The 11656-nt window shown below is 45.6% G+C and overlaps 1 protein-coding gene across 2 annotated transcripts; it reads right to left on the bottom strand.

Annotated features, from left to right (window-relative positions):
• Positions 1-44: 44 nt before the first annotated feature.
• Positions 45-11447, bottom strand: LOC133955192 (cingulin-like protein 1). Of its 2 annotated transcripts, none has more exons than XM_062389899.1 (19): positions 11353-11447; positions 8765-9730; positions 8597-8691; positions 7147-7252; positions 6964-7059; positions 6727-6875; positions 5639-5780; positions 5316-5528; positions 5040-5246; positions 4642-4746; positions 4363-4515; positions 3842-4012; positions 3463-3615; positions 2353-2442; positions 1461-1544; positions 1139-1263; positions 809-917; positions 528-691; positions 45-439 (listed from the first exon to the last, which is right to left on the bottom strand). In XM_062389899.1, exons 2-19 carry the CDS (start codon positions 9701-9703, stop codon positions 361-363), a joined length of 3180 nt encoding a protein of 1059 aa, XP_062245883.1. In that variant the 5' UTR covers positions 9704-9730; positions 11353-11447; the 3' UTR covers positions 45-360. The 2 variants fall into 2 exon arrangements, with proteins under 2 accessions (XP_062245883.1, XP_062245884.1); XM_062389900.1 differs by having other exon boundaries at positions 8597-8664.
• Positions 11448-11656: the final 209 nt, after the last annotated feature.

The raw sequence follows: 11656 nt of genomic DNA, 5'->3' as shown, positions 1-11656 counted from the left end.
TTTATTTATATGTGTTGCTACGGACAAACTCAGATGAACTGAACTGAAATCAAACAGCTGGATTTATTTTCTGGAGGTGTATAAACACAAATGCATTTTAATACATTTATTCATCAGTTTAAAATTGGCAGTTTGCTCCATATTAACTCACACGGTAACTGAATGAAAAAATGTATTGGAGTATAAATATGTCAGTTTGTAGCACGTTGAAAAGACATGTTAATCAGATATTGTAGTTATGCACATCGCCACCGGAGGGCAGCCTTGGCAAGGGGCCACTGCTGCTCACAACAGGAAACACAAAATGAAATCACACCTGAGTTGTTAATATGCAGAATTATTAAATTAAATATTCCTTAGTCAATCAGAGCAAAAGTCGTCCACGTCGTTCCCGCCGTCCTCCACCTTCTTGATGAGAGGAGGAGATTTCTTCCTTCGCCTGTGAACGCAAAGAACCGAACTCCTTGTCATTAAATTTAAATGAGAAGGTCAAACATGGAAGCTGAGGGCAGAGGGGGAGTGGTCACCTCATCTCGTTCCTCAGCGCGCTCACTTGGCCGTGAAGCTGCTCGTTGGCCTCGATGTGCTCGTCCACCTCTCGCTGCAGCTTCTTCTTGCTGTGCTCCAGGCGCTCGATCTCCTCCTCCGCCTCGTCCATCTGCCTCTTCGACGTCTTCAGCCTCTGGGTCAGCTGCAGAGTTCACCAAAGTGAGACATTGCATCACGAGTCAAGTCTCTGCTGCTCCTGACGAAACCAAATTCGCGTCTCCGTGGATAAAAACAAAACAAAAACAGCATGCGAGTCTACCTGGTCTCTCTGGCTCTGCAGGTTGACTTGCTCCTCGTCCGCCTGCAGCTTCATCTCCTTCACTTTGCGCTCCAGCTTGCGGTTCGCTTGTTGCAGGCTGTTGTTGTCCCTGTGAGCAGAAGCACCGGGAGATCACATGTGTAACTCAACACCCCAAGTGTGTTTGGACCCGAGATACTCTGACTCCCACGACCACAGGGACAGTGATAGGAGTCGGTTCATTTAGTATGTGATTGAGCTCTTATCCAAGTGTTGGCCTGCACTGCACTGGTAAATACAAACTGTGTGTAGATGAAAGTGTATATGGAATAATAATATGCAGATGCTGACTGTTCTTCTCCCTGCAGCTTCTCCTCCAGCTCCTGGATGCGACTGCTGAGTTTGGAGACCAGTGAATCCTGGTTGGTCCTCTGTGATCCTTCCAGATGAGTCACTCTGCTCTTCAGGTCTTTATTCTACAGAAGGAAATCAAACAGAAGACGTACATCGGAGATGCAGCAGATTCTAAAGATTTGTTTTAAAGGTTTGGTCTCGATTAACACCGTATTTCAAAGATAGGAGAATTACAAATATATATCTAGCAGGAATATTATCAAATGACTACGCTGGGGCAGTGTGATGGGGTCAGGGGTCAGAGGTCAGAGGTCAGTACCTGTCTCTCCAGGCTCATCTTGTCACACTCCAGGTCCTGTCTGACCGCTCGCTCCTGCATCAGCTCGTTCCTCATCAGATCCATCTGCCACACACACACACAAACACACACACACACACACACACACACACACAGAGCGAGACACAGTTTCACTCATAACACAGTGAGTAGGGTGAATGTGTGGTAAGTTAACCAGGACCTGTGCATATGTGCTCCCTCTTAATTAGAAACATGCCTGTGTGTTGTTAAAGAGGACAGGACCTGACAACAGGCATTTTCCGGTTAAATGAAAAGTTTCCGGCTTAAACTCCTGAACCCAGAGGAAATGCCCTGTCTGTCGTGAGCGGCCGCATCAGACCTCCAGTCTCTCTCCCCTCTAATAACATCCAGAGGCCCAGTGAAGGGAGTGTGAATAGCTGCACACAATAGTTCACTCTTATTTGTCTTTGCACTGCACCCAAAACAGTGTTCAGTATCAATTAGTCTGCACCACTTTTCTCCCATGAATGGAGGCCTACTTCACCGACGCACCGAGGACGTGAGGCTCCTGCGACGGCGTCAGACAAAGACGCGTACGTTAAGACAGAGGAGATCTGACATGTTTCAGGGCGGTTACACGGCGAGTGTGAAGAATGAAAGGACAACTCGTCTAATGAGCTGCTCTGAACACACCAATCAGAAGCTTTGAGGGTCGGAGGGGAAACCCGAGCGCTCAGCTCTACATCTGTTTGTGATAAAAACAGACGTAGGGCGTGGAGCTCACACCAGAGACTGGGCTTATTCTATTACTGATGGGCCGTCTCGTTGCAAATTCATGAACGTTAGCATAAACAAAATGAGGAGTGCGTGAGAAAGAGAAAAGAAAAAGAAGACAGAGAGGGAGTGAACCTGCCTGATCTTTGGTTTTGTCTAATCGCTCCATCAGGCGGTCGGCACTGCTGCGCTCATCATTGAGATCTTCTACTAGGTGACTGATTCGTCCCTGAGAGGAGAGGAAAACAAGAAAAATGGGTCAAACCATCATCAAACACTGGTATTACAATACACAGTACACAATGATACAGAGGACATGATGAATCTGTCTCCAGAGGCTGTGGTCGGAAAACTGACTCAGCGAAAAAAGGATATTGGGTAATAACATATGTGGAGGCTGGAGGGGAAGCAAGACAAATATAATAGCGGCTGAAAAACTGAACCAGATGAGAGATTTCTGTGTGGCCGAGAGAGATCGACAATGGAAACCGGGGCGAAAGAGGAAAAGAAGATTCCTGAGAACACCCAGACAGGTCTGATAACTTTTTACTGTAAACACCAGCTTCCCCGGCTGATACGCTGTGTCAACAGTGAGTGTGCCGGAGTCACAGTGTCGTGTTTTGTCATCAGCAAGACAAACAGTGCTGAGCTGTGAGATGCAGTTACTACGGCTCAGTCCAGCACCCTCTTAGTTCCCAGGAACAAGAGAATGTAAATACTGGCACCTGAACAGATAAACAGTCCAGAGTTAGGTTAAGTTAAGTCTCACATTAAAAGTTACAAAGGTTAAACACAGTTTTAGAGCAACTTTACGCTCAGGGAAATTCTAAACCATTTGCCCTTAAAACTTTTAGAAACTGGATGTTTCACTTGAATGACAATAGTAAAGCACAACTGTAATAATAAAATAAAAATTATAAAATATAGTTGGCAAATCCTATGCCATATTGAACATGCTCTTGTAGAATGATTTGAAATGATACAAAACATCTAAGAGAACATTAAATTTGAGATTTTCTTTGACCTTTTATTTTGGGCCATGTCCCATCCACTAACATGGAGGAGGCAGAGTTTATGGCAGGGGCGATTGAGGCACTTCACTTTTGCTGCGTCATGATGTCATCCACCTTTAAATGCAGTCTTGTCCAGTATATTTCTATACAGTCTTGTCCTATATATTTATATACAGGATCGAGACTGTATAATAATTTACACACTCGTCCTGTGGAAGTCTTGCAGAGACGTTTACCTCCATGAATTTGACCTGCCGCTCTCTCTCCTCCACCGTGGCTGCGCTCCTCTCTTCCAACTCCTCCAGCTTCTGCTCCAGCTGCTGGCCCCGCAACTGAGCCTCCTGCTGCTCCTCACGGCACCGCTGCAGCTCCTCATCCAGGGGAAGGAGCTGAACGTGGAGGAGACCATGGAGTAAACACACACCATGAGTTAGTTAGGGTAACATAGATAATTTGGTGTTGGCGAATAAATAAGAGGTAATTAAGAAAACATGGAATTAATCAATTCTGGTAAAACATCTAACTCCTATTTGCCCCGATTTTGTGATTTCATTTTGATGACTAAGACAGTTGAACCTACAAACTGATGAATCAGAGAGACAATCAGCACCACACCTCTTCCTGCAGTTTTTTGGCCGCCTGTCTGGATTTCTCCAGCTCTGCTCCCTTCTCCTGCAGCTGTCTCCGCAGCTCGGCCAACTCCCTCTGACTCTTCTCTCTGGCCTCGTCGATCTGGTTCTGGAGCACGTCTGTGGACGCCTCGCACTCCTCCATGATGCTGTTCATCTGAGCAGATGGAAAAACAAAGCGCTTCTACTGTGAGCTAAGTGTACACAAGAAGATAAGGGATGAAGGAAACAAGACAAATCAGCTGCGGATCTCATGGTGCTTCAGGGTCTTTTTAGGTCTAATAGATAAATGGTGTTTTTACTAGTCTTGATGGGTTAGGGTTAGGGTGAGTGCCTTTCACCCATTCACACACACACACACACACTCATGAATGTGCATTTACATACAGCACTTTATCACACATCAGGGGCAATTTGGGGTTCAGTATCTCAGTAGCCCAGGGACACTTCTGAATGGGGACAGATTTGGATAAAACCATTTAGTTCATGCCACTGTCTTCCTCTCACCTTCCTCTGCAGCAGCTCCACAGCTCGGTCCTGCATCCTCCTCTCATCCTCCAGTTCAGTTTTCAGCTTCCACAGCTCCTCCATTTGTTTCCTCTCGTCCTTGAGCTTCTCCTTCAGGTCCCTGTGCTCGTGATTGAGTTTGGTCAACTTACTCTGTCAGAGGAAAAAACAATGGAGAACTGTGAGGTTCCAATCATTTGTTTAACATTGCAACTTTGAAAGAGAGGTGGGAGGACAAGCAACATCGCAGCTGCTCCTCAGAGACCAACATGGTCTTACCTGCACATCCTCCAGCCGACTGAGCAGCGATTGGTTAGACTGACTCATGTCCTCCTCGTTCCTCCTCACCTCCTTCAGCATTTCCTCAACCTGCTGCTTTTCTCTCTAAGAACAAGACATCAGCAGGGATCAACATAAAAATCCATCACACCATTAGCAAAGTGTGATTTCCTTTAAGGGTTGTAGGGGGAGCTGGCACCAATACCAACAGACATTGGGTGGGAGGTGGGGTACAGCCAGGAAACTCCAATCAACTTTACCCCAATCTGCATGTTTTTGGACTGATAAGAGGAAGCTGGGGTCCACGGAGAAAACCCAGGCACGCAGAGCAAGCATAGAAATGCCATAAAATGATTTAGATAAACTTTTGAAAGTTCATCTAAACACCTTCTCCCCACCTCCAGCTGCTTCGCTCTCTGCTCCAGCAGCCTCTCCGTGGTCCGGGCCTCCTGGATCCCCTGGCTCAGCTGATCCACTCTCTTGTTGAGCTCCTGCACCTTCCCCCTCAGCTGGTCTCGCTCTTGGCTCAGCTCCTTCAGCTGCACCTTTGCCAGACCTTTCTCCTCCTCCACCTCCACCTTCTCTTGACACAGCATGCCGTTGCTCTAAAAGACCAATTGGAGAATGTAAACGATGAACCCCACAAGTGAAATAGAAGACATGTTTAATGTTACCTCTTTGGCCAGGTCCAAATCTCCAAGCAGCCTCTGCAGCTCCTGCTCATATTCCTCCTTCAGAGCGGCCATGTATTGGTCATGAGTTTCCACCTCCTCTTTGAGCGCCCCCTTCAGGGCAATGAGTTCCCTCTCCAGGTGGTGCAGCTCCTCCTCCTGCTCCTCCTTCAACTGCAGCGTCTCCAGGAAGTCGGCACGCAGCTGTGCCATATCCTGACAGACAATCCATAACATTTCAGTGTCACTCACCACCAGTGGAGTGAAGACGCTTTGAAGCTGCTGCTGATTTGTGATCTGTATCTTCTACACCTGCTTTCATTTACCTTCAGGAGGATTTCTTTCTCTGTGTTTATCACCTCGGCCTTCTTGGCTTGGTCCAGCTCATCGTGCATCTCAGAGAGCTGCTGCTGAAGATCTTTCATCTCCGTACGAGAACGATCCCTCTCCCCCTTCATCTGATTCATTCTGACGACGTACACGCAAAACAAGAATGTGCAGTTAGAATCCTGTGTAACCCAGCTCTGGGTTTGTAGAACAGGACTAGATAAAAAAAAACACATCATATCTGCACACATAATCCGAATGGTATTTGACTCCGACGATCTCCATCAGATCACGTTACAGTGAACAATGAGTACGAGCATGAGCTTCACTAAGACACAGCACTGAGCTTAAGTCTGGGTTTTCACTTTAGTCCTACATGTCTGTTTTATGTGCTGTTAATGGAAAACATGCATTCTCCTCTGTGGCTCTGAAATAGCTGTGAGACTCATTTAAAGAAACAATCGGGAATACACTACACTCATAGTTCAGTGCATGTCTGCTTTCAGACATGCACTGAACTATGAACATCCTCAACTTTTTCTGAGGGGTTGTATCTTAGGAAGCAAATGTCTAAGTCAGTTGCTCTGGACAATTTTCTGAAATGGTTTCCTGCCAGCTTCCCAGCAAAATGTATGTAAAATGTCCATGTGAGCCCAAGTAAACTTGGAAAGACAATGAAATTCATGAGTTTTTGGTGATGATGTGCCTTAAACACGAACATGTGATCTCCACAGTGGATTTTAAATGTGCGTCCTGCCTCCTGCACGTTCTACTTAGACACCACCCCTTGACTGAACGCTCCAGACATTTTCCTGTTGTTGTGAACCTGCCTGACCTGGACCATCTCCTGCTGTTTTTTCTATATGTTAAAGGCCAGACTGCGGAAAATGTCCAGACCATTTTTTTTCCGGAGAAAAACAAAAACAACTTTATTTGCTTTCTTGCTAAGAGATATCTGTGTGGTAAATATGACTCTACTGCCAGTAGAGAGTATTTATAAGACAATAGTTTTTTTTTATTGTAGCGCCTTAGAGCTACAAGATGTACTCTGAGACTTTTCTGAATGAGCAGGAGTTGAAATCCTTACTCCTGTATGGTGGACTGAAGCTCTGCCTGGATTTCAGCCAGCCTGTCCCTCAGTTTGCTGAGCTCTGTCTGACTCTTGGTCAGCTCTTCCTGAAGCCTCTTCTTCTCCGTCCTGGCCTTCTCGCAGGCCATGGCCAGGGTCTTTTCATTCTGCACAACACAACAACACCATCATCAGTAACAGGAACAGGAAGTGAGTGGTTTAGGCGTGAGTCAGCAGGATGGGGCCGCCCTGCACCTTCATTTCAGTTTCCAGTTTTTGCCTCAGCCCAGTCACTTCTCTCTCCAGCACCGTCTGTTTCCCCTGTAGCCGCTTCACCTCGGCAGCGTAATCCTACATGAAAAGAGGGGCGCGGGAGTTTCAGTCCAAATCCTGCTGAACAACCATCAACGCTGGCAAACACATCATCCTGACACTCACTTTCTCCTCCTCCTCCACATTCTTAGCAGTCCTCCACTTTAGCTTGTTGATCCGTTGGAGCAGCAGGTTGACTTTCCTCTCAGTTGTGGAGTCGTCGTCAGTCGTCCTGCAAAGCAAGCCAAATATTTCACAAACACACTAACAGGGTATAATGATAGAATTAAGGGTAGTCACAAACGACCTAAACAATTTCCTGGTGGCGCAGGGCTCTGAGCTTTTGGTATCCAGAGAAGAAAACGTGTATTCTTATAACTCTGCGAAATATAACAGCTCTACACATATTTGACAATTGGCACGGATGGATGTTAAAAGCCTTCGGTGTAACAAAAGTTATGCTCCGCATTCCTGACTTCTGTGTGTTTGAGCACACACAGCTGGATCAGCCCACCCTTATCTGACTGTACTACACACCGTCCAGCTCAACCTCAGCTCACAGTGGAAAACAAACACATTTAATACGCTGTTATAAAGAAGAGCGTTTCGATATTATAGGAAATGTCGTTATCTTCCCATCGCAGAGTTAGATGAGATGATTGGTACCACTTGTCAGTTAGCAGCCAGTTAGCTTAGCTTAGCATAAAGACTAGAAACAGGTGGAAACTGCTAGCCTGGATCTGCACAATAGCTATTTAGCTGTAGTTGAGTTACTTAGGAGCATCACACAAAAACTATGTAACTATTACCATGAATCCTTTACATTGCGAGTTTGGGCGTTTTTCAACATTTTCCCTGATTCCTCAGCAACTAATTCATGGATCTTAATCCCCCAATCAGGCACGCTATACGGAGGTATCTCTGAGAGCATGTGTTATTTGGTGCAGATGGATTGGTGTTTGAATGATTGAATTAAAGGAGACTGGGCCTTGGTGAAGGTATGTTTGTGTCTCATTCGTTTCCATCCAGGAACTTACTGCACACCCGACCAAGAATAAGTCCAGAATATGACCACTTGTTAAATCACAACTTGTCATCTATATTATTCCTTTTGTTTACAAATTCATGCTAGAAGTTTCCCCATTTCCAATATTCTTTTATAAGTGATTTTATTCTAGTTAAATCCATCCGTTCATTATCGTCACCTCTAGGATGGAGCCAATACCGGCTGACATTAGGCAAAGGGTGGTGTACACCCTGACAGTTGCCAGCTGAACTTGGAATCTAATTTAAAAATCATATTTTTCACTTACACATTCATTGTATTAGAAACACTCATGTCTTGTTTCATAAGGAAGCTGTTTGAATTGCCTCTGTGTTTACATGGCGCTATATAAATAAAGTTAACTTGGCTTTGCACTAAGCTAAGAGCTGCTGTAGCCTTGTATTTACTGTACAAACAGAAAAGTGCTATCAATATTCTCATGTCACTGTCAGCATTAAGTTAAATCACCACTATTTCCAAAAAACGTTGATTTATTATTCCAACTAAAAGTGCAGACTGCTGAGAACTCACCCTTCCTGGAGGTAGGCGAACAGCACTTGTTTGGCGGTGTCTTCAGTTGGGTCGACTGAGACTTCTTGCTGTCCTTTCAGAAGATCAGGAGTGACCTGGTTAGAGAACGCACAGCGAATAAATAAAACCTGGTAGAGAACAACTGTGCTCTGAAGCAGATCTCATTACCTGAGTGTCTCGTTCGTCTGATTCATCCGTCTGGTCACTACACGACCTGGAGTTGGACGCTTTCTGTGTTCTGTGAAGCAGTTTTGCAGCATGTGGAGATATGGCCTCTTTTCCATTATGGACCCTGGGCAGTGTGCTGTGCTTATTCTCCTCCCTTTGGTTCGCCAAAGAGCCGTCTACGCTGTGGTTTCGAGCCCCAGCTGACCCGGAGAGATATGTCCCACCTGGGGTCTCCCCCCGGAGGCCCTTCAGAGATGAGGGTCGGCTGGAGGAAGAGGAGCACGTGGAGGAGTCTGAGGGATGTCTGCTGTCCATGCTGCGTGACCTTCGACAATGCTCGGGGTCCAGCCTGTTCCTCGGGCCACCCCTTCCCCTCCGCTGGCTGCTGTTGAACTGACTTATCAGCTTCCCAACAGATACGATGGAGTCTGCTTCCACACAGTTCGGGGATCGTGTAGGGATGTGTCCACATGCAGGAGGCATCTTTTTCTGGGCTTCTTCAACTGGGCCCTCCGCGGGCAGAGGGATCCTGGGTTTGGTCATGTTAGCGGTTTTCTCAGGAGTAAGTCCAGGTTGGGCAGCCAAGGCCGTTTTTGAAGGAATGAGGCGGGTTAGGTTATTACTTTCAGGGTCATAAGGGCTCAGAATCTCTGGATGTTGCTGATAATGAAATTCGGAGGAGGAAGCAGCCCTCTGTCTCTCGGCTGGGGAGCGTCTCTCATCCACTGACCTCCTCACCGTACCTGGGTTGTACCCGGCCTGGTGAGTTATGACGGAGACGTCCCTGTGGGTGTCCTGGCCCGAGCTGTTCAGAACGATGTAAGGTTGACCTTTAATCCCTTGAACCTGCACCCTCACTCCAAACAAGTTGTCCTGCTCCTGCACGTAGCTCCTCTGTATCCTGACATCTGAAGAGCCGCTGAGTCTGTGAGACTCCATCGTGACTCCACGGGATGAACCGATCAACTGGCAAAACAAAAAAACAAAGACAGGTTTAGGTTAAGAGTCTGCACTGAAGGAGAAAGATCCTGTGTGGGAAGGTGAGCTGAAAACTGATGCATCTGGTTGGTCAAGCTGGGGTTGGTGTTTACAAAACACCGGAGCCGGGTTGGCGCGTCAGTCCCACACACACACAATAAACAGACACCGTGGACAGCCAGATATTGCCATGCAATGAAAACAGCAACTCCTGTGTGCGTATGACAGCGTACTATTGTACAACCCGAGCTGAGCCCATGGAATGACGACTCCAACTGGCCGAGGTCTCCGAGGTGTCGTCACCCTGCTTCGTGGTTTGACACTTGAGGAAAATCTTTGTCGATAAATATGTTAGGGTGAGGGTGAAACACCAGAACAGAGGAGGTGTTGTGCTGCAGACAAAACGCCTTAGACGCACCATCCTCTGCATGAATACTTTAATTTATTACACAACAGAATGCAGCTCCTAAGAGTACGTTCAGGAAGAAGTGTTCAGTAGTGAGGTATCCTTGAAAAGAGAATTATTCACTGTTATGAATGGCTTTAACAGAAGTAATCATTCCTTGACTGATGGATCTGTTATGTTATGAGTCATTAAGAAGAGGTTGCCAGGTTGTCCTCCTCAAGCACACTTTCTCAGGTCTTTTTAGTTAGCTGTTAAATTAATCAGGAAATCTGTTCAAATAGACCTTTTTTATGGCTTTCTATGCAACTCAGGTCACCAGACTAAAACTCTGGACATTGTGATTCCACGACCAGCGTCTTGCACCCCTGGGTTACCACGGAGACCACAACTCTGTGCAGGTTGTTCTTTTGAACCTTCAACAGAAAACTTCATGGATCAGTTAGAAGACATGAATAAGATTGTATTGTTTTGAAGGTTGTGAAGAATCCTTCTCTAACATGTTGCTTCATTTGCCTTTAAACCTAACACTTAAGATTCATCAGAAAGTCCATTCAAATGGACTATTTGACCACAGAAACTCATTCATCAGCAACTTTAACAACATCACTTCATCAGCACTGGTTTCTTAAAAAAGGCCAGACAGTCATTAAGGGTCTCCTTAATGAATAAAATCTGAATTAAGTCTCATGCAGAAGTAGGATTTTAAACAACCTGACTTGATGAACTTATTAATATCTTAGAATGAACTGCGTTCGAAAGATATTCACTAACCATTAACAACACCGTTAATAACAGATTATAATAATTTATATACATATACAACTATATTAAAAATACTTTTATAATATCACTTGTAAATGTAGTTAAGTTTAGATTAGTTTACACAACATGAATTCAAAAATACTTGTAACCCTACAAGTAGAAACCAGGCCCAGCTTATATGAAAACCACAACCAAATATACTAATAAACAAAAATAAAATACCAACAAACAAAATTATTAACTTTTAAGTTTCTTGCTGGCTTATCCGGTTTTGGGCTACTTGTTGACACTGTTCCCTTCACACAAACAGACTCAACCGTCATTTACATAACATTTCGGGAACATAAACTATACACATCACAGAAAACTGTAGGTTCCTCTGAAGTTGTGGAAGAGAGAAGGTAAAGTGAAAAAGAAGGGACAGTGTGGTCCCTGAACTCACCACGGAGCTCAGCAGCAGCAGCAAACTACGCTTCTGTCCAGGATCAATATCACACGAACTGTAGTGAGTCGATGTGTGGGGGGGAGGGGGGAGAGAGAGAGAGCGAGAGAGAGAGCGAGAGAGAGAGAGAGAGAGAGAGAGAGAGAGAGAGAGAGAGAGAGATCAGTCTGCCCGTTCACACTCTTCTCCTCCTCCTCCTCCTCCTCCTCCTGTGTGTTGTGTGTGTGTGTGAGAGAGAGAGAGAGAGAGAGAGAGAGAGAGAGAGCACAGTCTGTCCGCTAACACTCTTTCTCCTCCTCCTCCT

This window comes from Platichthys flesus, chromosome 6, assembly GCF_949316205.1.
Source record: "Platichthys flesus chromosome 6, fPlaFle2.1, whole genome shotgun sequence".
Classification (NCBI taxonomy): Eukaryota; Metazoa; Chordata; class Actinopteri; order Pleuronectiformes; family Pleuronectidae; genus Platichthys; species Platichthys flesus.
The sequence above is the reverse complement of the archived record's forward strand: the minus strand, read 5'-3'. Positions and strand labels throughout refer to the sequence as shown.

Bases quoted from the DNA above. Each gene is read 5' to 3' on its own strand.
- LOC133955192 (XM_062389899.1), bottom strand. From the start codon at position 9,703: ATGGAGTCTCACAGACTCAGCGGCTCTTCAGATGTCAGGATACAGAGG. The intron at 6,876-6,963 runs GTGCAGGGCGGC...TGTGTTGTGCAG, and splicing joins AACTGGAAACTGAAATGAAG to AATGAAAAGACCCTGGCCAT. The intron at 918-1,138 runs GTCAGCATCTGC...TTCTGCTCACAG, and splicing joins AAGCTGCAGGGAGAAGAACA to GGACAACAACAGCCTGCAAC.